Below are 26,086 nucleotides of genomic sequence, written 5' to 3' on the forward strand. Positions count from 1 at the left end.
TCGCTTCGGCTTCCCCTTCACTCTTGTGATGCAGCAAAGTATTCAGGCCATCCTGCACCCTGCTGTTAGTCTGAGAAGTATTTGAAGTATTTCCTTTGACAGTGGTTGTTTCTGATAAGTTGATGGTACCATAATCAGGCAGCAGAGAAAGAGAGTATGCAGCAATTAAGTGATCCTGAGAACTCAAAGTAGGAGAAATTTGAGGTTGCTCTAAATCCGTATTTAAAGAGTGATCTTCAGAGAACTTCTTATTTTCATGGAGGGCAGGAGAGTGTGTGAGGGTTGGAGGTTCTTCTTCAGGGACAGAGACTGCAGGGTTGACAATTATTCCAGTGTTTAGAGAGTGTGTGAAACCAAAATAGCCATCAGTGGTTGAATCCTCAACTCTGGATGTGGGTGTATTTTCTGCAAGAAAAGCCAAAGTGAAAAAAAAACTTTCCAGGAGATCAAATCAAAGAGAAGTGTCCTTTTAAAATGTGTTTTTTCATGCCAGAAAAGGTGGAAAAGAAGAATTGAATGTCCCAGAAATGGTGAACGTGAGAGTTTGATTAAAGGTGAGAGACTCAAACAGATGCAGAGAGTCAGAGTAAAATGTGCTCGGAGTCATCGACATCCCCACACTGTATGAATGAATGCTAAAAAGGGTGAAGATGAACAGAAGCCTGCAGTCTTAAAGGACAGAGAAGAAACAACCACCAGAGAGCGCCGTGGAGCCACAGGAAAGAGCTCAGACAAAACAGGAGGAGTCCCAGAACTAGAATCAAATCACCAAGCTCCAGTGGATTCAAGCAGATTATATTGAGCCGGGGAAAATTTGACCTCGTCCAGTTACTTGCTGAAAGATTTGTGAAAGAGTCAAGCAACCAGATCAGAGAGTGAAGAAGATGCTGATTATCACTCTAATCATCATCAACGCCACCTTACTCATTCTGGTCATCATCATTTACCACCACCACCACCAGCAGCAGCAGCAGCATTATCCTCATCATGTCACCCTGTCCACGGAGCACAGCAGTGATTAGCTGCACAGCATAGTGAGCCGTGGAGGGAGAAAAGGCAAGCATCCACCGCAATTAAGTCCCGCTGTCTATCCACCACAGAAGAAAAACATGCATTTAAACCATGCTGCTGCTCAGTGAAATCCCTCAGATTGAAAATTCAAAGCTGCTTTTGAAGAGGAAGTGCGTATTTGTTTTGTATATGTGAAGTGTTTTTCATGTGGTCTTACCGTTGAACATGGGCTGAGTCGTATGCAGCAGCACTCTGACGAGAGACGAGGTGGTGATGGATTTATAGACGGAATCGGAGAGTGTGTTGCTGGCAGTCGCCGTCTTGTCCATGATCCAGGGCGAGGACAGGGTGGAGGAGTCGGAGGGGATGGTGTCTGGTACCGGTTTGTTCACAAGGCCATCGTCGTCTTCATCGGAGCCTTTGTTACCTGCGGACAAAATGTACATGAAGACGACATGATTTGACAGATGTGGTGCCACAACAGGACATGACATTACAAATAAGCCCAAAAGTGTTATAAAATTGCTTTGAGGGATATTTAGATTTTCAGACCCTCATGTTTACTCCAAAATTCATAAATAACAGACAAATTATTTTGTGAATAATACCGGAGACATCTGAATAAATACTGATTGAACGATGCATCTTTTCTTTTTCTATAAAAGGGTTTTGAGACCGTTTTTAGGGTAATTTAAATAAGTTTAAAAGTGGATACTTCCGGGTCTGAAAAATGAGACCGATGCAGAAGTGCCTTAAGCTGCAATACCACCAGGTGCCACTAGAGGTTGGCTCCAAAAAGCCTCCTGCTCCATAGACTCCTATTTAACGAGTCTCATAAAATCAATAATCAATCAATTTATTCTACAAGTTAACTCAGGTTAGCTAGCTAAAGTCCCTCCTTCTTATTAGTTTTCTGGCAGTCCATCTGAAATCCGACAGCAGTCACTCACAAACTGTGAGTGACTGCTGTCGGATTACACTCGTTCCTGGCGCTGCAGGAAAAGCTGCAATAGCGAAACACTCCAACATGTTGTTTTTTTTGTAAATAAGAGTGTCAGAAACAGAAAAAAAGCTCTTGTTGTCAGATCTGACCTGGCAGCACAGAGGTAAACGCTGTTGCAGGGGCGGTGGAGGTTCCCAGCGGAGAGCTGTTCACTGTGTCTTCATAGAAGATATCTGTGACATGGACGTCCTCCACAGGAGCGGTGAAGAGGTCCGACTCGGAAGATGGGAGGCCATTTTCAGCAGCTTGTTCTGGTGGATCAGCATCACTCGACTGTAGGGAGAGGAGACGGTGGACAACAAGCAGATGAACATCAGACACATGTTTGATCTAGGTTTATGCATCCATTATTACATTTACTTGTGTAAAGATAAAATGAACAATGAGAAAAAGGAAGTTCAAAGAATTACCTCATTCGGCAACACTGCCAGCGATGCCTCTTCTGTGATCTGCCGCCGGATTGCCGGCTGAGTGGTCGTCCGCTCAAATGGAAACAGGAAGCCCGGCTGCTCGGTTACCTCAGTTACCCAGATTGCGCTATTGCCGTCAAAACCCGGTTTGGTGAAGGGCCGGGTTGTGGGGATCATCTCGTCAATGTCGATCCAGTTCTCATCTATGGGATCAGGCTGCGACTTGATTTGTTGCGTTTTTTTTGTCTGGTTGAGTCTAATTTTCTGCAGAATGGCCGAGTCAGAGGGAGTCTTTGGGGTCGAACGAGGGTCCACCTGGACTGGGATGTTCTGGTTTTCTTGGGTTTGGTCTGTGGGCTGGTTCTGGTGGTGCGTAGGTTGGTTCTGGTACACTCTGGTCTGCTCCACTGGGATCTCCTCCACCGGGCTGTGATCCTCTGGAGCCAGATCCACCTGATTCTGGTCATCTGGCTTCTCCCATGTGGACGAGACCTCAAGAAAGAACCCAACATGTTGGGTTTTATATACTACGTTTGGAGGGACACAAAAACTGGAGGGACTTTTATACTTTCACCTCTTCTTTCTTAAATTAATAAGATTACTTGACATATAAATTCAATGTGGGAGAGGTTGTACATCGCATCATTTCTGTAATCTCACCTCAACATGTGCCTCATAAAGTCCCCCACCACCTTTTTACTCCTGCTCTCCAAACACTCAATGACAAGCCTCTACCAACATAATTACATTCATTTGCATAATAATGAGCTCCACTGATATGATTGAACACAGGACAAATGTCAGCACTGCAAAATAATTGTGTTACATTCTTCATAATTGCGAGGTCAGGTGACTCCACAGGTACACACAATGTCCTACCTCACTGTTGATGTCCAAATCCCTTGTGACAGGGTCGGGGTCCGAATTGCTTTCTAGAACGAGAGGAAAGAAATGAAGACTTATAATTGTAGTTAAAATATGTGGTTTTGTTAAGTTTGTGTGTGCGTTTGTACCGGGGTCTTCCAACGGCATGTCCACTATGACCTGGTCGCTCCAGCGTCCTCTGAGTCCGTTGGTGCAGACAGCCACCACCTGAACCACGTAGCTGCTGTTGGCCAGCAGGCTGGAGATGATGGCACCCTGCAGTCACAAAGGAGAGTTCAAATGAGCGGCTTCTCGTTCCTTTATAATATAAAGGACGAAACATTGAAATAAGAAATTAAAAACTTGTTTCTGAATTCATTCAGCAGTGGAGCACCACCACAGAAAGGAAATAACCACCACTGCAAACAGATGTATAAACACTGGAATTTAGCCTCAATGTTATTCACTGTATAACTAAACTATGTTTAGTCCAGACGATTAAATTATTATATGATGATTAGAAAGGGCTTTACACATAATTTAGACTTAAACAGTAACAGATGAGGAAGCCACACTAGAATTATAACCCAAAGCACCAGAGATGTATTTAAATTACATGGAAACACTGAAACACTAAACAAAATTCTGCACACATAAATATCACGTTTCCAAACAAAAGGTTGACAACAGTCCTTGTGTTGTCTTGGCTTGGTCTGAATACTGACATCCATGCACACGTGCACATACATACTGTAAATACACGAACACGGATGTTGCTGGTCACAATAAGGGCTGTTCAGTTCAGTTAAAAGGCCAAGATGGATTGTCGTCATTAATCATTCAATCACTTCGATCAATCCAGATTCCAACAGCACTCACACCATCAGAGTGCCAGACGGAGGATGAGAGTGGACGGATGGAGTGACTGTAATTTCTACCAATTATCTATTCCTCAGTAAAATGTACCTGTGTTGACTGGAGATAATGGAGCTGTAATTACTTGCAGTCAATGGTGAGAGCACATGTGGCTGCTGGGGAGGCAGATATAAACAGAGCTTTCATACCACGTCCTGGTCTCCGTCCGTCCGGTACTCCTGCTTGTTCTGCTCGCGGCCCTGCAGCCTCTGGTAGGTGACGGTGTACCAGTCGATAGTGGTGTCGTACACGGCGCGGGGACGCTCCCACATCACCACGATGGTGGTGTCGTTCTGGGCGTCCGCCTGCACGTTTTCGGGCTCCGAGCTGCAGGCTGGAGACGGCAGAGAGAGAGAGAGATGGAGGAATTAGGAAAATCTGTCTTGCGCGTGTAGAAAGTTGTTTGCTTTGACATTTAAGGAGAATTTGTCATTATTTCTAAAAGTTTGAAATTATTAATTTGTGCGATTAATAAAAATTTTAAAGGAAAGAGATGACAAAATACATCATAAGTAAACATCTGAATCTGAATAAACAACAAAGAAACAGTGCAACATTGAACATTTTGAGTTTCTTGACATAACTTGATGCTAATCGACCGCACTGAAATTGGAGGAATATTAGATTCTGTTTTTAAAAGCCCAGCTCAGGAGGTGAATGTGGCAATGAGTGGGTGGTGCATGTATAAGTGTGTGCATGAATTTGTTACGGGCAAAAAAAATACCCTTTTCTGAATTTCTGAATACTCTATTTCAATTTCAAAAAGAGATGCAAAATAAATTGCCTGCTCTACGAGGAGCAGGGTGACTGAACTACAAAGTCGAGCTCCCTGGCAACCCAAAAGGTCCACTTTACTTCAGGGTCCACTTTATGAGAACAGGGAGCGTCGTGAATTATATCTTTTGATGATCTCGATGGGGCTGACCTTGGAGAAAGCGGTGCAGACACAGTGGAAGCAGAAGATGGCCAATATTTTCAGTCATGGCAAAAGAAATACGATTAATAATGTAACATATATATTGATCCCTGAGGGGAAGATTAATTTTTCTTCACCAGGCTGTCCAAAATTTGGTCTAAATTAGATTGGTGAGAAGCTTTAGAGACTCTGGTTTGAACTTTTTAAAGCCTAATAAGGAAGAATATTTCAAAGGACAAAGTCATAACATGCCGAGTCTGGTGGGCAAGACCATTTTCTCAGACATCTCTGCTGCTGAGATCTCTGCTGGTCCAAACTCACTGGCTGAGCTGCTGTGTATCTGAAAGTCACTGAAAGTAAACAGACTGCACTTACACAAAACCTTTTTACTTCAGAGGTTTACAAAGCACTTCACCCATTACCACACACACACACACACACACACACACACACACACACACACACACACACACACACACACACACACACACACACACACACACACACACACACACACACACACACACACACACACACACACACACACACACACACACACACACACACACACACACACACACAATGGCAACAGAGCTGCCATGCTTGCTTGCCATTGAGATTCAGTGTCCTTCCAAAGAACATTTCAGCATGGGAACCATCAACCCATTAGTCAACAACTGGCCACCCCCTACATTTTCCATATTTTTGCTGTACATGTATTATCCCAAATCTTGAATATGAACCCAAAACCCAAAGTAAAAAAAACAACCTTTAAACCAAAGCTGCTGCCCTGTAGCACATTTCTTAGTTCACCTGCTACAGCCTGTGGGAATGAATCCCTCCCCGTGTTATAACAGGCTCAGCACCATGAATGAAAGGACTGAAAGAAATATAAGGTTGAGTAAGGTTGGTTACACAGTGTTTTATCGGTTGGTTTTCATTCACTGTTTTATTGTGAAGGGGTGTACCTACCAAATAGTTTCATCATCGATCAATCTGTCAGTTACTTTTTCCAACCAAGGTCATTATGATTATGACAAAATAATGATGAAGTAATGATATACAGGGCGTAAACTTTCCAGATTAGCCCATACCTACATTTTGTTTTCGTAATCATTAATGCTCATGTTTATCCACGTGTTGTGTTGGCTTGATACTGGATTTAATTTATTCTAATTTTGTTTATTGCTTAATCTATTTTTAATTGGTGGATTGCTTTAAATCAAACTGAATTGTTTTAATTCTGTCTGCTGGGAAGCACTTTGGTCAACTTATGTTGGGTAGAAATGTGCTATAATGAAAAACTGACTTGACTTGCCTGTTACTGCTAAAGAGTCTTGCTCTAGAGTACAAATGTTTAAATAGCAGACTGACGTGGCTGACTGGGTTTGAGAGGAGGTGACAGAGACTATATGGAGGGTGTTGGTCACCAGAAGAACCTAAACATCATTTGAACTCAAGTTGTTCTGTGCCCAGACTTAATGCAGGTAACTTAGATGTGTGCAGCATCTAGTCTGTGACTTCAGAAAACAACATAAAAATAGAGTAAATCAGTGGCTGTGAATGTGTTTCTGAAAAGCAAAGCGCTCGGTCAACTTCTTATAGATCCATACAAGGTACGTGTGAAAGCATCTGAACTGAACCCGTTGGGTTTGCTTCATGTCGACCCATGTTTCCTGTCTTTTTGTTCTCAGTAAAAAAAACGACATGATGGATAGAAGGACAACAGTGAGAAAGCAGAAACAAATGAAATTCAAAGTAGAACTAAAGGAGACAAACAAGCAGCAGACGTTTCTCTGGAATGGGTGATGACATACTGGGCGTGAGCACCTCCTCGACTCCGGTGTAGGAGGCAAACACCTGACCCATGAACTGCTGCTGCTGCTCCCTGTAGTTGTTCTGCAGGTAATCAGTCAGCATCACATATCCGGCCTGCTCCATGGTCATCACCTCACAGAACACCTCCAGCTGCCGACACACACACAGACAACACAGAGGTGAACAGAGAGGAAACAAAAGCAAAGAAACACCTCTTCTGCATCTTCCTCGTCTCTATTCGGTAGCCAAAATAAACCTAAAACTGATGCCTGTGAGTGTGTGAGTGCGTGCGTGTGCGTGTGCGTGTGTGTGTGTGTGTGTGTGTTTAAGAGGCTTGTGTACTTGCCAGGCTGAGGCAGAGAGACAGCGCTGCTCTATTTTTGGTGAGCTCCAACGTGCCCGTGTCATGCCTTGCCACCACGTTTCAATCATGCAAACACAAGCACAAACACACACGAACAACTGTGCACGTCCAGTAAACACACAACCACCGGCAGGGCCTCGGTCGCACCATTATTCTGCTCCGAAATTGATGATTTTTACACACATGATTTAATCCAAAGTCATCGTTCCTCGGGGGTCCTCAAACATCTTCAGTGTGGCCTCAAACTGCAGTAACGTTACAGTGTCAGCTCGTGTTGCCTTCTCTACCACACACAGCCACAACAAAACCCTTTTTTCTAAGTTCTGTAACCCTGTCACACTGCATCACCTCAACCTAACATTTAGTTTTTGTTCCATGTACAGATGTCAAAGACAGCTGACCTGAAACCAGCAACGAACCACAAGCAGACGCAACAACCACTGGCAGCAGGGACGCTAACTTTAAAGAGGATGTTCATCCATTTTAAAGATGTGCTGTGTTGTAAATGACATAATTCTCTTAGTACACTAACAAATAGTGCTTCTACATGTTAGGACTCTTACTCCTGTAGTGCAGGAAATTTGACAATAGTGTTTCAAATCGCACACGGCTATTCTGTACTGAAATAACCTTAACATGTGAAATACCCCTGCAATTATTTTACCCAAAAATTGTTTTTGTAACTGCTGCTATTAAAAATGCTTGATTTTGCGGCAGATACTCTCAGAAATTGCAGTGTAATAAGTTTTAAGTGAGTTTGTTGCGGTAAAATTGTGGGAATTCGAAAAAATGTAAAGTCAAGAAAAATAAAAAAAAATAGATATGTAATCGATTCCAATGATATTAATCATGCTGCACGCCAAATAAATATTTGAGTTCTCATCTTTTTTTATTCATTTATTGAATTTACAAAACCATGGGGCTAACAGTTTCCAAAAAAATCATAAATGTGACACAGCTTTGCCAAACAGACAGTCTGACGCTAATATAGAAACAACGACTGCATTAGCTGTCAAAATAAGAGCTCTAATTGCTGTATAATTAATGTCAACACAGAAGCCTACTGTATTCACAAAAACAAAGTGCAGTCTCTGACAACTTGACGTGTGTATAAAATGAATTTATCATACAGTAATATGTCACCACTTCCATTGATAATAAGCATTTAATTAGAGAATCTTGATGTGAAGACCAAGTTTCCCGCAAACCCCGTCCGCTTGTTCCGGTTTCCTCCGGTGCACCGAGTTTTATTTGGAGATGAGAAATAACGAGCCTTTCTGATTGTAAATGAGGAGTTATGTTTGTTAATAAAGCGAGTTTTGTTTGAAAAGACTAACCTCATACCGTTAACACTTTAGCACAGATTCTGCTGACGACCTTTTTTGGAGAAAAATTGTAACAATAAAAAAAAATTGCAAGCTCTTTCAAATATTGCAGAGTTTGCGTGAATTTGCGTGAATTATTGTGATCATAAGATCACGATTTCCAGGAGGGACTGAAACACTGATGTCTTCTGTCCAGCAGCAGAAGTGAAAAAGAAACACTTTAGTGTGGTGTTCAGGAACAGCTGTAGCTTCTTCAGACACTTAATTTGAAAATTCTCTACATCAGTGGCCCCGCCCCTTCCTCCAGGGTTAAAAGTGTCCAACGTTTCACACTTCTTTTTTGGACCGTTTTGAGTGCATCATCCTGGTACTTGTCGTGCACTGCATGTTTCTCTACTCGACAGTGTGAACGCACTTCTGCACTCAGAATCGTGAGTGTTGGTACACAAGCACGACATTTGAAACACAGCAGAGATGTTTCTAAGATGAACTCAGAAGTCGAAGTCGACTGCTAGTTTTCACGACTTGATCCAAAATGCCCAAAAATCCAACGTGAACCTTTCCTCTTTCATTATCTCAAAGCTCTACATGAGTATGACAGCGTGTGTCTGACATAAAAGACTTTCATCATAAAGCTTCGGGCTTCCATCTGACAATGCTCCGTCTATTTATTAGTTGGAGCTGCTCTGACTCATGTTAAGAGAAGCTTTTACAGGACCGCTGGCTTTGCTGCAGAATGATGCAACTGCCTAAAGCTCCATTCAGAATAATAGAATAAAAAACAGTGTTACTGTCTTTTTTAGAGTCTATTGAAATGTCAGGACAGAAATTAGCATCGATAACAGCGGACTCCCGTGTGCGTGAGTGATAAAATGTACTGACCTGTGTTTCCGATATGGTCACGGTGTGCTTAAAGATGATCCATTCCACCACTTCAGAGCAGGGCGGAGCGGTCAGTGAGCCGTTGTAGATGTAGTATTTGTCGGTGTTGTTGGGCAGCAGGGACCTCAAGGTGAACGCCTCCACTGAGGCACTCTTACCTGGTAAAAACAACAGGTGACAAATCTTTAGTGCGAGCTGCAGGACGAAGCAGTTTAAAAAACGGCCACTGGTCTTTTACCGTTTTATCATTTAGGAGAAGGAAAAGTGTCCTTCACTGTGTAATAGTGTTTCTGCATGAGTTTTCTCTCGCTTGCTGCCCTGACCCACTTATTTTTGTGTCAAGGACATTAATGGTATTCTCTGGAGCTTTCGACCTCTAATAGCACTATGAATCAGTTTTTCTCTGAGTGGGTCCTCGTTTTGTTTGTGCACGAGGACAGTGCCTCGACCGAGGCGTCACTGTTTACTGATAAACAGGTGGAGGTAATGTGCCCAGAAAGCAACAAACACAGGAGAGAAGGAGACTGTTTGCTCCTGAATATGGATGTAAACAATGCTGGATTCAAACTTTGAAGGAAAATTAGCTGCGATAGTGTTTTGTGAGGAAGGAAGTAGGGATGCACTAATGTGTCAAAAATGTGATCTCGCTTCATGTCTTTCTGCGATCTCTTTTCTACGTGACAATGATTCTGACGTATTTTCATCAGTCGCATCAAAACAAGTGCTTCGACTTTCTCCCTCAACAAATGACAACACTACGTCTAGTGATGCAGAGCAGCCGGAAACAGGGACATAAACCCAGTGAGAGCAAGAGAGAGACAGAAAGAAAAAATAATAATAATAATAATAATAATGAAAAAAAAAGAAAAATAGTTCAATTGTTATGTTTAATAGGAGAAGACACGTGATTGATTGTTTTTACGTTCAGTGTCAGATTCATGAAGCTGAAACAACAGCATTCATTTTCTGTCGTCCAAAGTTGATGTGCTGCTCCTGTATCAGGCACCACCATGAGTTTTGATGCGTTTCCTTCTGTATCAGGTAAATAAGAGCAATAAACATATTTATTTAAAAAAAATCATGAGAGAATCGAGATCTCAATTTAAAGCAAGAAAATCCTGACTCTCATTTTATTCAAAATCGTGCAGCTCTAGAAGGAAGTAGATTCATCGCATTTGTGAAAAATCTCAAGCCTTTCAGTAACACTGAATGTAAATGTGATTTTTGTTTGTTTCCAAGAAAACTCCAGAGGTCACCTTTAAACTCTGGACTAAATGCTGTCAGCCTCTTATTCAATGAGTATTTGTAATTTATCTCTTGCTTTGTCTGATTACATGTTTTGTATTTTTTTTTTTTTTTTTTTTAAGACCATCATGAATTACCATTTATAGCATCATTTTACATTCTTTGTTGATACACTAGTTCTGTTCTGAACACAATCATGGTCTTAGCAGCTGAGTTTTAGTTTTTTTTACTTCAATTTCTTTCTCCTTGGAAGAAAGAAATGTAGTGTTCGTTGTTCAGTGTGCGACGCATTGACACAACATTAGCGATTATCTTTGACAAAATAGCAAATTTAAACCCCGGCCAGTTACGTCATCACCACCTGCATCAAGCAACACGTTCATTTCTACCAGGCTACGATGCAACGACCTACCAAACCTGCTGACTGTGCTGATGGCCTCCAGAGCAGGACTGAAGCTTTCATTGTCCTCCAGGCTGATCTGTAGACCAGAACACAAGCTTACAGATCTCACATACAGGCAACAACAATATTACAGCGAGGTTTCAATCATCAGGTCTCTCCACCTCAAACAGCACAGCCAGGGCAGCGACCCTCCCTCCTTCCTCGAAAGCGTCGTCCAGACTTTGGAAGTCATCTGGATCGTAACAGTAGATCTGCATCTGAAACGCAGCCACCAAAACACAGGTTATCTTCCAGCAGGCTTCACAGTTAAACAGAACAGATCCTCCCGTGTCCTTTACCTCCAGAGGGTACTTCATCCCATTCAGGCTGTGTTCGGAGCCTTCTGACGTTGCGTTGCAGCGTCCCCAGTGGAAGGTGACTCTTCCAACACGGAACCTGGAGCTCAGACCTCCTCCACTCACGAAGAACTCCCCGTCCACATCGATGGCCACTGAAACGCACGCAGGCAGTTTAACCCGAGCAAGTGATGAGTTTCACTGAAGTGACAGGAGTTTTTCCTACAGCAAGATTAATCATCGGTATCGGCTGTGCTTGAGCAACAATACTTGCAGCGTCCAAAATTCTTATCAGATTTTTTTGGCTCGAAGCAACAGGCAAGATGCCAGCAAATGGTCATTTTTGTGCATGTTACAGATGCAAAATCTAAGTTTTTACAGAGAAAAAAAAGACACAACAACATGCGGCTGCAACAACCTGGAAACGTTACCATGTTCCTGCATTAAATGTGGATATTATGATTCTTCATCAATGTATTCTGGCCTTTCAAAACTGCCAACTCAGAGGTAAAAAACAGACACTACTCAGACAGGCATTAACAAATCTTTGGTCACTTGGGAGCAAACAAAACAAGCTGTAATAGAGCATTGCATATTAATATATAAAGGCAATAATAAGGTCCTATCTTGTCACCTTATTGATGTCTTGAGGTGCTTATCTACAGCAACATTAGCCCTAATTTTTCAGCCACGTTTCTGGCCACAAGATGTAAATCCAATATTTACACTCCTTTTAGATCTACTGTCGTCTCCACCGATCCATGAAAGGAAATATTTGTCTCTTTAGTGGTTAAACATTATGTTCACCAACTTCTTAGTAACGATGTCAGCCTGCTGGGCAGTGAACATAAAAGGAGCTTTCAGAGTTTATTTGATGAAAACTACCTGCTGTGTTCTCTCATATGTTTTCAAACAAGTATTTTTGATATATACTTTACCCCCCCCAAAAAACAGCAGCTAAAGCTACTTAATGTAAATTACCAACACGTTCATTATATGCACTTCTTGGAGGCACATGTGAGCATCAATTGAGGATTTTTTTTTTTTTTTTAACATTCAGTTTAGTGAGACTGTGAAAGTCATATATTTCCATCATTTATCCTGCCAGCTCTGCAATATCTGTTTTATTACACAATTTCCTCTCTGACTGAGTAAAAAAAAGATGAGTTTTTGAAGCATTAGCATACAGGGTTCACACACACACACGAGCCCACAGTCCAGGAGTATTGGAAAGATGGTGATGATAGCTCAGACAGCTTTCATTTGTTTATCAGGCCAGACATCACTCCACATGATGCCTGTCCTCTCGCTGTCTCTTCACATCATCCTCATTTCACTCCTCTGCTCCTTCTCTCTCCGTCTCTTGCTCATTTGTTGCCTCTTTCCTGTCGCTCAGTTTTATCTCTGCCTCTTGTCATTGATCGTCAGTCTAGCTCCACATGATCTTTCTTTACTGCTGGTTACTTATTCACTTGTTCTTTTTCTTTGGCTCATTATCTTTTAAATCCTCGCTGCTCTTTCCTTCATTAACCTTCCACTTGTGAATCATTTTTCATTGCATCTGGAAAGTTAAGCTTCTTTTCCACAGCCAGGGATTAAGATGTTGTGCTTTATAGCACCAGAATAGTGTCAAAATCATTTCCAAAGATTGAATCAGCCACATACTGCATGAGCTTTAAAATGCTTTTGTCTGGGATTAAAGAAAATATACGTTTAATCCAAGTGAACCAGATTGTGCTTTAATTTCCTGCAGGATGAAACTCAAAACGTGACTTCAGCAGCTTGACTTGGACACAGCATTTAGGAACAATAACACCGTAGGTTAAACCTATAGTGCGGGACTTTTACACATAAATGAACGTCTGTTCGATTCAAACCGTGATTAAAGGGTTAACTAAGCCTGTGACCACCAGGTTAATATATCTGTATTTAATAGTTAGCAGAGTTTTATATCTGGTGTTTGGTGAGACATTCCTGGATTGGCTGGATGAGGCCAAAGGACGTAGAACAGAGACCTCCAGTTTAGCCCTTGACTTAAATGGAGATAAAATAATTCAATCATTGAGCTCTTTTTGAAATAGACCAAATGGATGAGTCATTTTGTAGAAGACGCTCAAAACAATTTATCCACCGTTTTACAGCTTTAACAGCAGCAGCAGAGAAGGCGGAGTCAATGACATAAGCACGTGACGACGGTGTAATTACTTTCATTGGCACAAGGTGGAGACAAATGTTCCACACTCAGAGTTAAGGTTGTGGAAACGTTTTGATCATTGTCGAATACACGTTATTGCTTGTAAGAAATCTGATTGTTAAAACCTATTTCTCAAAATGTATATTCTAGGGAAAGGGGAAGATTACCAACATACCAGTCTTCCCGTTGTTGTGGACGGTGGACGACTCTGCTGTCAGCGTGTGAAAGCCCTCTAGCTGGAGGTTCTGGTACTGCAGCCTGACCTGGGTAAACGTCTCGTCGATGTCCACAGGAGACTGCCGGGCGCTGTTGCAGGACGGATACTTCTTACCCCAGTTACGCTGGTTCAGAGCACCTGTACAGACAAGGAGAGAGTGTTGCTTAATGTTGCTGAACGCTCTTGAAATTTAACAAACCCCCTTTGTGTTAGCTGTGATGAAAGTCATTCTGAATATTTACCGTATAATGTAAAATTATGACTAGTAATATAAACGTTTTAAAAAAGCTGTGATGTGCTTAAGATTTATAGATGTCATAGAGGCTTTACATAGCGCCTTTATTGTAACAGTACAACATAGTTAAAACTGTATTTTTGTTGTATTGTATGACGTCAGTTAAAGTCCAGCTCCAACAGGGGCAGATGATCAAACTGTGGGTCAAACAAGACTGGTTGGCCTCAGGTCACACTTTATACTGGCACTGTGTGTGTGTGTGTGTGTGTGTGTGTGTGTGTGTGTGTGTGTGTGTGTGTGTGTGTGTGTGTGTGTGTGTGTGTGTGTGTGTGTGTGTGTGTGTGTGTGCGTGTGTGGTTTAAAAAGGCTTTCCACGTGAATAATGTAAAAGATGAAGAGCAGGATCAGGACAAATGCAATTTGTAGCCAAACATGCAACGCAAAAAAAAAAAAATCCACTCAAAGAAGAATAAAAGGAAAATCAAAAGTGGCATTCTTCTTTATTCAGAGCTCAGAAGATTTTCAATTAGTATGAATGTTTCACTAAATATCAAACGCTGTAAATGTTTGCGTGTCTGTGAATTGTTTATTCATGAGCACATGTTAAAATATACAAGTAATTCTTAATTAATGTGAATTCATTCATGACTGCGTGTCACATAATCTGCATTTATTTCCACTGACATGATGCCTGCATATTTTTTTATTTATCATTTTCTTTGTATACATACATGTGCAGCACCTTCACATTTATCGACATGCACTGTGTGCAAGAGTGTGTAAATAATTCATTCACAGATGCAGGTAACGCGTGTATAGACTGAACTGCTGTATCTATTTTGGTGCTGGTATGAACTGTTCTCGTTTTTGCTTGAATGAGTGTGTTACTCTACTGTGCATTCACATCCACAACAATCTGTCGGTTCCTCCAGGCACATTCAGGGAAATCCCACTTAACTACATTAATCATGCTGAGTAACATTTCAGAGGTAAATTTACGAGAAATAACATGGATAAAACGCAAAATGGCTGCACGCAACATCTTATGATTACGCTACAGTACTCTTTCACTGGAAAATGAACACATGGAACAGAAATCCTCATGCTCCGTGCTCAATATTCATAAACATGCAGTAATGGGATTGTTGTTAAGCACGGAGGTTTACCTTGACATCGAGGATTATTCTGTCATTCTGTCCAATTTAATGCCACATTTTTAAAAGATGGATGATTATTTTTGGAATTAAACTCCTCGTATCCACTTTATCACTAACAACCATAGAGAGCACAGACTTATTGTAAGATTTGACGTGGCAGGATAATAAAGTTGCAAAACTGGAGGCTTCTTGTCTTTGGTGTGTGTGTGTGTGTGTGTGTGTGTGTGTGTGTGTGTGTGTGTGTGTGTGTGTGTGTGTGTGTGTGTGTGTGTGTGTGTGTGTGTGTGTGTGTGTGTGTGTGTGTGTGTGTGGTTTACAGTATACAGTAAAGACAAAGAGTCTAACGAGGTCAGAGCAGATGGTTTAACTGTAACTGGTCACACATGACTTAATAGTTGCTTTTAGCTTTTTATTCCTGGTTGTGTGTGTTTGCGTGTATGCGTCTGTATGTGTGTGTGTGTGACAAAGAGAGAGACCTTGTTTAAACCAAGTTGAACTAAGTCAATTTGACCTTTGTTGCACTGCGCCCTCGTTCGGCAGCGACAGTTGAAGTAAAGCAGTCAGGACAGTAGTTTACTATTCAAATATACGAAGTGTAATTTCCTCCTCTGATGCTGTGTGAATATGATGTCCAAATGAAAATGTACAATTTAAACATAATGGCTTGATAAAACATATTAAAGGGGATTCAACACACTGATAGCGACGGGAGTCTGCACCATGAAATGGGAGTCAACAGTCAAGTTACAGTAGTCCAGTATAAAAGCGCACAAACACACCACACGGACGTAACAGAGACTAAATGAGACAGAAATCTCCGGCCAAAATGCTGCTACTGTTAAGTAGCTAGTATGCTAACAGTAGTGACGGGAGTAAAAACAGCATACGGCCTTCCTATGCTGTACTTTCTGTGCCTGAAGAAATGTGTTAACACAGGCAGACAGTCAGTCATCAGCTGCAGAGTACACACGGTGGAAAACCATGTTTCCTGCAGCCTCCCGTCATTATCAGTGTTGAAGTCAGCCAAGGAGAGCACACTTACTGGCTCTGAATTGTGCTGGCTTATAAACTGGCTCGCAGCCACCAGTGTGTGTGTGTGTGTGTGTGTGTGTGTGTGTGTGTGTGTGTGTGTGTGTGTGTGTGTGTGTGTGTGTGTGTGTGTGTGTGTGTGTGTGTGTGTGTGTGTGTGTGTGTGTGTGTGTGTGTGTGTGTGTGTGTGTGTGTGTGTGTGAAATTGTAAAGTGCTCTGAATAACAAGCGCTGTAAAGATGCAGCCATTAACCACTTTACATTTCAGTTATTTTACACATTAAAGAAGAAGATATATGTTAATTAGTCATGTTTAAGGTGCCTGTAGGTGGAGTGAGCCGAGAGTGAGGTTAGCTGTTTCTCCATGATTTTAATCTTCAAAGTAAATCGACTGCCAGCTCTGACTCCACAGTTGCAGCAGAGACATAAGATGACAACCATCTTATAATTTATCCCTCAGCAAAAGCAACGTTACGCGACTCCTTTAAAGGTCCCATATTTTAAAATGTTTCCTGGTGTTTTAATTGCAGTCTTGATATCTATGAGAAGATAATTTCGGGTTTTCAAGTACCAAAACTTCTCAACATGGTTTTACATCTCCACTCTTAAGCTTCTTTCTACCAAGTACAGGTTGCTTTGTGTCTGTGTCTTTCTGATTGGCTCACTCTGAGTAACAAACATGAAGGCCAATCACAGGTTTTCTTTGGGCTTGTAGCTTGCTAGCTCAGCGACAGAATTCCCACCCAGTGTTTTCGTCCAGACATAAGGTTGGACAGTGTGCCATACTGAGGGTGGACATATGACGTGAGCGTGCCTTTGTGACATCACAAACTCACATAAGTCAAAACGTAACATTTGCTGGATAGGGGCTGTATGCATTTCTCCATGGACTAAGCATTTTAACACTGGCAGTCGCTTTACCACATCTAGATATGCTTTATATACAAAAAAGAATTGAAAATGTTATACAATATGGGACCTTTAAGACAGCTTTTGCTTTTTGAATTTAATTACTATGTGTATTATTGAACGTGTGTTTGTATGAAAGTGATAGCACTGTACAGGTGTGCGTATGTGTGTGTGTGTGTGTGTGTGTGTGTGTGTGTGTGTGTGTGTGTGTGTGTGTGTGTGTGTGTGTGTGTGTGTGTGTGTGTGTGTGTGTGTGTGTGTGTGTGTGTGTGTGTGTGTGTGTGCTGAGAAAATGTCAGGGAGGGTGTCAGTGTGTCAATAACCACATCTCACCCCTGCAGCTTCATCAGTCGGCATCATAACACATACAAAAAAACTAAAAAAAACACATACCAAATTACTCCTCTGACATAATGCTGCCATGGCAACAAGTAGTTGACAGGTGGGAGAGAGGAATACGGAAAAAAAAAATCCCCTGAAGCTAGACTTGGATTTAAATGAAGACAGACGGCTTCACTTAAATCCATAAACACACTCACACTCACACTCGCATTCAGTCAAAGAGTCAAATTTAGACGATTGAATATGGAAATTACAGTTCATATCTCTAAGTTACAATTGCTTTTTCTGAGAAGTCCAAGAAAAAAAGTATTCTGCAGCTGCCGGTGTACCTATTGTTGGCAGACTTTTTGCTGAGTGACTGATAAAATATAGTAATTATATCATTGTATTATTCCTTTCCTCCATGCTTTGCTACTTTCCTTTTCTTCCTCTCTTTCTCTCCCACTATGTATGTTTTATATGTTTGTTCCATATGAATCCTAAAACAATGTCAGACCATAAGAAAAGATAACAAAAAATACAGTTTTAATCTGTGGGAAGAATCTGTTTCTTTTACTTAAAACTTAGCATTATGATCAATAGTCTGGGATTCAATTTGTGTTTATTTGTAAAGTTATCAAGATAAAGTAAAAATTACACGTTATGTTTTGTTTAAAATTGTACATTTCATTTATTAATCTCTGAACTGAAGCTACAGCAACATGAAATACAGAAAAACTGAAAAAGAAGTAAAGATATCCATAAACTTTATGGAGAAACATTGTTTATTTTTACAGCAGCTAAAAGAGCAGTCAGCTGTTAAAGTGTTCAAGACAGAAACCATTTACACCTGATGCACCTGCTGCTGCTCCTTTTATCCACAACACCCTGATCATTTCAGCTCACCCCGCGCTCTCAGGGGAGGAGAGGTGAGATGAGAGAGGGAGGAGAGTGCAACGAGGACAAAGAGAAGAAAGCAGATATAGCAGCAGAGTACAAAGAGGGTAAGGTAAGAGCAGCAGGAGCAGAGGAAGTGATAAAGAAAAAGTCTGGAAAGGAAAGAAGCATGAGGCAAAAAACACGAGACAGACAGGAGGGGGAGGAGGATGAGAGGGAGGAAGAACAGGAGGAAAGTGGGGTGTGTGTGTGTGTGTGTGTGTGTGTGTGTGTGTGTGTGTGTGTGTGTGTGTGTGTGTGTGTGTGTGTGTGTGTGTGTGTGTGTGTGTGTGTGTGTGTATATATGCACTGATATACGTTACAGATGTGTGTTTGACGTAGATACGCGAGAAATGCACACACGTGTTTGTGTGTCTCTCTCGGCCCGCCTACACTTCCACAATTAAGCTCCCTTGGACACACAGAGCACATTTATCCCTCTGTGAAAGAGTGCTGCACTGCTCAGTGAGCTAACTGTAACAAAACATGGAGGATTAATACATTTAACAATGTAGGGCTTGACGTTTGGGGGGGACTGTCTTCTCCTGTTTGCATCACCGCTGGCAAAAAATAGCTGAATATGTATCAAATATTAAAAACTGGTTTAGTGTAACCCACGGTGCTGCTTTGGAAGCGGCATCATTGCTGGCCAACATAAAACAGCAGCAGTTGAATAGTTTATCTTCAGTTCATGCATTGAGAGCCTTCTGCTTCCTAAATGTGTCATTTATCAAATGCAGACTAATTAATTTAGACTGCTGACTGTTTTCATTATCTATTGATCTGTTTATCCTTTTTAAATTAACTGATTGATCATTTCCTGTGTAGAAAGGCAAAAAATAAACACTAATGTCCAAAAGAAAAAGCTCCAAAAGCCCTGCGGCACTAAATGGTTTAATTACTGTAATAAATAAGGAAATCTCTATTTCTGAAATAAGATAAGACAAAGAAAGACAGAGTATATGTTACTTTCAGTATCCCAGCTAGCTAAACATGTCTATTTGAGTTGTAAGAAGCTACTTAGTGATGAAGCACGTGATACAACCGTCCCTGATTAACTGGTAAATTTCTATAAAGCTGGAGAAGCAGTAAAGCTTGTTAATCAGCCTGCTGGATTTGTTATTCTCTGACCTTTTGTCTTGACACAGCAGTAGCTTATCTCTGTGATTCGAATGTAATCAGGTCAAACATGTTCAAATGCAAAGACAGTAACAAGAAGGTTAGGTTAGGTTAGGTAGTTACTTTATTAATCCCCGAGGGGAATTTTTTTTTTTTCGCTACAGCAGCATACAGAAGCAACAAGATAATAATAGAACAATAAAATAGCAGTAAAATTATAAAATATAAATATAAAATATAACAATCCCCTCCGTCCCAACCTACAACCGTACAGCCTTTCAATTTAATCACATTTGAGCACCGCATCAATATGTTACTCTCCTATTTCTGTATAACGAATCTTCACCTCAGATTCTTTACATGTGTGACTGTCAACCAGTGAAAGACTTCCGCCGACTGTTCACAATGACTAGCAGAAATACCTACACATGAGCAGAGTGAAAAATGTGAGATAGCTAGATAGGGGTACAAATACCATGACTGCTTCGTTCAAATCAGGTCGTGTTTACCGCGTACACGAGAAAAGTCCATAAGAACGGACCCTTTTTTTCAATAAGCCTCCAGTTCACAGGTTGTGAGGTGTTGGCTGACTTTTATGGAAATGGCAGAAGCTGTGGAAGTGCAATTAATATTAATGTTAAGCTAATATATAGTAATTTTAGTCATGTATGACTAAAATGATCTTCTCCCTCTGTCCTCTGCAATTATGTCTTTGCATTACCTGCATTACGTTACCTGCCTGCTGGCTTGTTAATTGTTAGCCCCTGTGGCTTCTAGACACCCTCCATCTTACGGCCTAACTTCTTGAACGATAAGCATGCCGTGAACATGATTTGTTGTAACCACGAGTTTACTTTAACGCAACATTACTGGTTCATGAACGACACTTTTTTTTTTACACCAATTATATAAAATCCATTTTAAGAAAAAGAAAATTCCATCACACACTACAAATCAGTAAAAACCTTTAGGTTTAATGCAGTTTAGTGAGGGAGAGTATAACCAAGGTTATTGTTTGTACAATTGCCTTACATGGTAGAAGCTCTCTAGCTGGGTCTGCACGGAGAAGCATCCAGAGCAGAGCACACAACTCAGACAGGTATGTGGCCAAAAATGAGTTTGAAAAGGGTGAAATAAGGTGTTCTGATGTAAGATTTATTAACAAAGTTGAAAAGCAGTGATTTTATTTCAGCGGTTAGAAGAGGCTGCATAAAGTAAATGATGCAGCTCACTGGTGCTAATGAGATTTATTCTTGCATACACGGAGCAGAAGTTATGTTTTAAAAAGAAAAACTGCAGATGGAACATTTGGTTGTTTGGTCCTGAATGACAAGACACTTCTTATCGAGCCTTAGACATACCAGAAAACAAAGAGGACATATATCAATACTATACAACATCATTGTTACATCTATATTTCAGATATAAGGTTTTTAAACTTGTATTTTGATGCACTTTGAGGAAAAACTGTTTCCTGGCCCCAAAAATATTCGGTGGCTCTTACTTTTATTCCAGAACAATTGATCTGTCAGAGCTGGTATCGTGTGTTTCGATTAGCGTCTCAGTTAGCAGTAGCACTCTTTGATTGTAGCACAGCAGCTGACTAAACCGAGAAATAAGAATTGTACCTTTGTGTGAGAGGAGACTTGAGCCATTTTTATTCAACAGAATTGATGTCTATGAATGCATTCATGGGCACTCATGGGGGCACACACACACACACACACACACACACACACACACACACACACACACACACACACACACACACACACACACACACACACACACACACACACACACACACACACACACACACACAGACACACAAACACAGACACAAAGGAGTGAGTCAGAAGCTGACAAGATCTTAGCTCCTAAATGAATCTATTATGAATGACAGGGAAAGGAATACACACACACACACACTTGTACATCACTCATTCAGCGAGATCTACCATAATGACGTGCTGTCACACAAATCAGCAGCTACTGTATCTGACAATCAGGCCTGTCAGATTAATCCAAAAGGAGAGAAAAAAAATGGGTATGAATCATAATTCCCATATGCTCATCTTGTGATCTCAACGACTCGGTCTCGACATGTGAACATGAAAAGGCCTCCAGAGCCTGTTAGTGAAATATTAAACACTGGCTGGCTGTCTCATTTGACTGATTTACTGTTTATCAGAGCCTACACACAGGTTGAGAAAAAAATAACGGCACACATCTCACTCAAAAAGAAACATCTGTACTTCATAGGCTCCGCCCGCTGAGGTTTAGCATGACCAATTAAATTCTTCCTTCCAATGTATTATTTGTATCGTCCAGAGGCCAGTCTGCCAACCTACTACTGCTGGAGACAGATTGACCTCTCCAGGTTGTCAACATGAGCGTAAAGTTAAAAAAAAATTTGGAGATTGAAGTCAATACACTTCACACTGTTTTCTGTCATGATCGTGATGGGCGACCAGTGTGCAAATAAAACTGCAAATTAAATCTTTAACCGAGCCACATACTGGTGAAAAGCCAGGAACAAGGACAGAACATAGGGAGCAGAAAGTGTGTGAAGACAGAAAACACACACATACACACCTCTGCCTCATTACCTCATGTCTCCCACAAGGCTCCGGGAGCAGCCACACAGGCTGAGCAACAACTGGAGCAGAAGAGATGCCAGCCTAAAGTATTTGGTGACTAAGAGAGCAGTTGAGAACGTGGTGGGTGGTGAACACGAACATGTACAGAGGAAAAGAGAGACAACAGACGCACGAGACGAGAGAAGGAACGGGGTCAAAGCTAGCTAGCTGACAGACACTTAAACAATAACAAGAATCAAGGATTTGCTGTTCTCGTCTTGTCAGACAAAGCCTCTAGAGGAGCTTTCAGACTCTCATGGGGCACTGAAACTTTGATTCTGCCTGTCATAATAAAGAGTTACAGAGAGCTGGTGATGTGTACTAACAAGGATTAGAAACAGGTCAGGTTATGGCCTGATGAATAACACAAGCTACACTCACACAAACTGCATCAAACCTACGTGAGGATGAAGACTGACTAGAATACAATGATGGTGTAGGATTATAAAGTATTTTAAGTAATTACAAATGACTAGTATTATTATGAGGGTTATATTAAACCAAAAGGTCATCTAGCACTAGTGATCAGTGTTTCTCCGGGATGGGTTGTCACTCAAACTGAGTTGAAATGAAACGGGTGCACAGGAACTAAATAAAGAGTATTTACTGGACGTAACTACAGTTCTATGAGTACATTTGTATTTTGTTTCTTTCGGGGGGGGGGGTCCCATTGGCGGGCCGCCCGCCCTTTTTCACGAACCTGCTCAGTGTTTGTTTTAGTTTTTTTGTTGTCGCTCACTTTTCTCTTTCCGTTCACCGGTCGAGGCAGACGGACGCCGACACTGAATCTGGTTCTGCTGAAAGTTGGGTTCCTCTGTATCATACCGTAAAGTGCCCCGAGTTAAATAATAATAATAATAAAGATAATAATAATAATAATAATAATAATACATTTATTCATCTGGATATCAGAAGTCTGATTCTTACTTTGAAGTAGCCAACTGAAGCCTTCCAGCTGTGTGCCACTTTATATTTGACGTTTGAATCTGTCCGCAACATTACACTTGGCAAGAGAGTACTGACTAACACTGAGTCACACTGCTGTATCACAAGCCTGTTCGTGGCATGAATATAAGTCAATCTTTAAACAAGTCGACCAATAGGAAACTACGTGAATGCTGTGACTTGTGTATCAAATAACACTTTTCCATCACGAATTCGTAAAGTTGTTCATGACCAGAATCTTCTACAAGCACTAAAATACGCCTGGAAAGGATTGTGAGACTGGTTGATGACTCAAACTTGCTGAGAAATACATGATTACATTCAGCAAGTGGTCCGCTGTTACCGGGTCGCTCACTCAATCTTCAGGCCATTCATTTAAAGTGTGCGCTGCATTCTTAAATGACTGTTTTCCAGCTTAATGACTACAAAGTGAATGTGAGGTGTATCTTACAGCCTTTCACGAGCACAATTTTTACGATCCACTGAAGCATCATAATGGCTTATTATGGGATCGTTTTCAGAAAGGGAGTACTACTAGTTGCTGTTTCACTGTGGGATCTGATGGACAGCTTTCAGTCTTTTATACATAGGGGGGAAAAAACTGCATCTACAACGTATTGGAAATTGCTTTTTTAATATAATCTTTGGAAGTCTATGGACACCTGTTGGCTGTGATTATGGACCTTTATTGACAAATTGATGGTCGACATATGAACTCAAATGTAAATCGAGCACCCACATGCACTGAAGACATGAAAGATTTATTTCCGAGAAGCTGAAAACTACTAAAGATTGATGATGCAAGTTATGACACCAAAATATGGGACAACTGGAAGTCTTCACCCTAAATGACAAGGACATATCTGAACGACACCTCGAACAGAAATATATCCAACATCTAGATTGAAGTAATAAAAGTCTGATAAATTGATCCATAATGATTTGACATTTTCAGTTTAAATCAGTTGGCACACCTGTCATAATGCCCTCCATGCACGCTGGCATGGCCCCCTGAGCTCTGATATACATAAGTAATAAGAGGAAGCAACCTTTTGTTTCCTCAAGATAACAGGTTCATTATCTCGTTTATCTCGAGATAACAAAGCTAGTTTTCTCAAAACAACAAAATAATTAACTTGCAGCATTAAAAAAAAAAAAAAAAAAGATTGTAAGCACAGCTGTTCACAGCTTCCATAATTATCCAGCCATCCAACCATTATCTACACCCGCTTTATCCTGAACCAGGTCACGGGGGGGCTGGAGCCTATCCCAGCTCACATTGGGCGAAGGCAGGGTACACTCTGGACAGGTCGCCAGTTTATCACAGGGCCACATAGAGACAGACGGAAACAAAGACCATTCATAATTATCTTCAACTAAAAAACATTTTTTGTTTATAGTTTGTTTGCAGTGAATGTCTGATGATCATAAATCCACACAGTTGACCTGAATTACACTTATCGTGACTAACATGGATTTTATTGAGATTTCCTCCAGAAATGAGATTTGGCCAGATGAAGCCACACAGCCTCTCTCTCTCTCTCTCTCTCTCTCTCTCTCTCTCTCTCTCTCTCTCTCTCTCTCTCTCTCTCTCTCTCTCTCTCTCTCTCTCTCTCTCTCTCTTTATCAGTCTCGCCCTAATGATGTTGCTGCATTAGGAGCAGCGCTCTGTTCCACTGCAGGGTAAATACACCATGTTTTCTTGGAAACGACTGCACAGTTTAACCAAACGTGTGATTTGATCCTAAATGGGAACACATAAATCATTTGGTCTCTAACACGCCACTTCTCTTTCCAATTCGATCATTACAAAACATAAACAAATAGATTTCATCGACGTATGAGGACAGGACGGAAGTATTCATATTTAAAATCTGTACGTGTGTGTGTGTGTGTGTGTGTGTGTGTGTGTGTGTGTGTGTGTGTGTGTGTGTGTGTGTGTGTGTGTGTGTGTGTGTGTGTGTGTGTGTGTGTGTGTGTGTGTGTGTGTGTGTGTGTGTGTGTGTGCGCGTGCACGCATGCTCCCCAGACAATGCACCAGGGGAGCATTGAAGCCTGCATGGCCGCCGGCTACGACTTACTTGGATCAAGAATAGAGGAGAGACGGAGAGAAGAGAGAGACACAGACACACAGGTACAGGAAAAAAGACAGAGTGAAATCCATCAGTAATGAAGTCAACGTTTTGATTCAATTATGTTCTGTTTGCCTTTTCCTTAAAGCCGATTCCTCTAAATGGTGCCACTCCGGTGATAATCTCCTCTTATATAACTATCTATTATAATGTTGATGCTGTTTTGAGGTAAGTAACTCTTCTACTGCCACATGAATAAAACTCAAAAAAAGCAAAAGAAAAGCCTTACTTTTTTTTTTATATATTCATCTCGTAGGAATAAAGTATCTCTCTAATATTCCTACAGTATAAAGACTTCCCATTTCATTTGTCTGGCGGAGGAAACGCTGGCTTATCAGACCACATGATTACACACAAACACTTCCATGCACACAAACACACAACAGATGGGGCCCTAAGGGGTGTCTTCCAGGCAGAGGGATCCCAGGGACCCCCTGGAGACAAAGCGGAGAGTAATGATGGGCACAGCAGGGAAAAGGAGGATTCATGCACACGCATACATGGTGTAGCTTTAGATTTAATGCTAATACTTTAAATAGCTGTTAAAGCTACTTAAACAAATAACTATAACAATTCAGTTTTAGTTCATGAGTTGTTGTTGTTTTTTTTACTTTTTAAAGTAACTCTCAAATGATGCTCAATATCAAACCTACAGATTGTCACGAAACCCTACAGTTGCTTTTTCAGTGTTTTAGTATATTTCAGTCATTGTTTTGGTTTTACAGTTTATTTTGTTTCTTTCTCAATGCACTCATTAATTAG

At 41.1% G+C, this 26,086-nt stretch overlaps 1 protein-coding gene across 2 annotated transcripts in view; it reads right to left on the reverse strand.

The window, feature by feature from the left end:
• Positions 1-26,086, reverse strand: part of ptprz1b (protein tyrosine phosphatase receptor type Z1b) — a 68,332-nt gene that overhangs the window by 14,740 nt on the left and 27,506 nt on the right. For both annotated transcript variants that reach the window (XM_069700129.1, XM_069700130.1), the window contains exons 3-14: positions 13,861-14,040; positions 11,495-11,646; positions 11,318-11,413; positions 11,166-11,232; positions 9,509-9,666; positions 6,937-7,087; positions 4,353-4,537; positions 3,438-3,564; positions 3,304-3,356; positions 2,425-2,916; positions 2,104-2,287; positions 1,229-1,438 (exon numbers count right to left, since the gene is read on the reverse strand). In XM_069700129.1, the coding sequence (XP_069556230.1) occupies positions 1,229-1,438; positions 2,104-2,287; positions 2,425-2,916; positions 3,304-3,356; positions 3,438-3,564; positions 4,353-4,537; positions 6,937-7,087; positions 9,509-9,666; positions 11,166-11,232; positions 11,318-11,413; positions 11,495-11,646; positions 13,861-14,040 (2,055 nt within the window). The remainder of the gene's footprint in view (positions 1-1,228; positions 1,439-2,103; positions 2,288-2,424; positions 2,917-3,303; positions 3,357-3,437; positions 3,565-4,352; positions 4,538-6,936; positions 7,088-9,508; positions 9,667-11,165; positions 11,233-11,317; positions 11,414-11,494; positions 11,647-13,860; positions 14,041-26,086) is intronic.

Source organism: Brachyistius frenatus, unplaced genomic scaffold (genome assembly GCF_029030835.1).
Source record: "Brachyistius frenatus isolate BFR_SWC_R1_liver_20210118 unplaced genomic scaffold, ASM2903083v1 Contig_32, whole genome shotgun sequence".
Taxonomy (NCBI): Eukaryota; Metazoa; Chordata; class Actinopteri; family Embiotocidae; genus Brachyistius; species Brachyistius frenatus.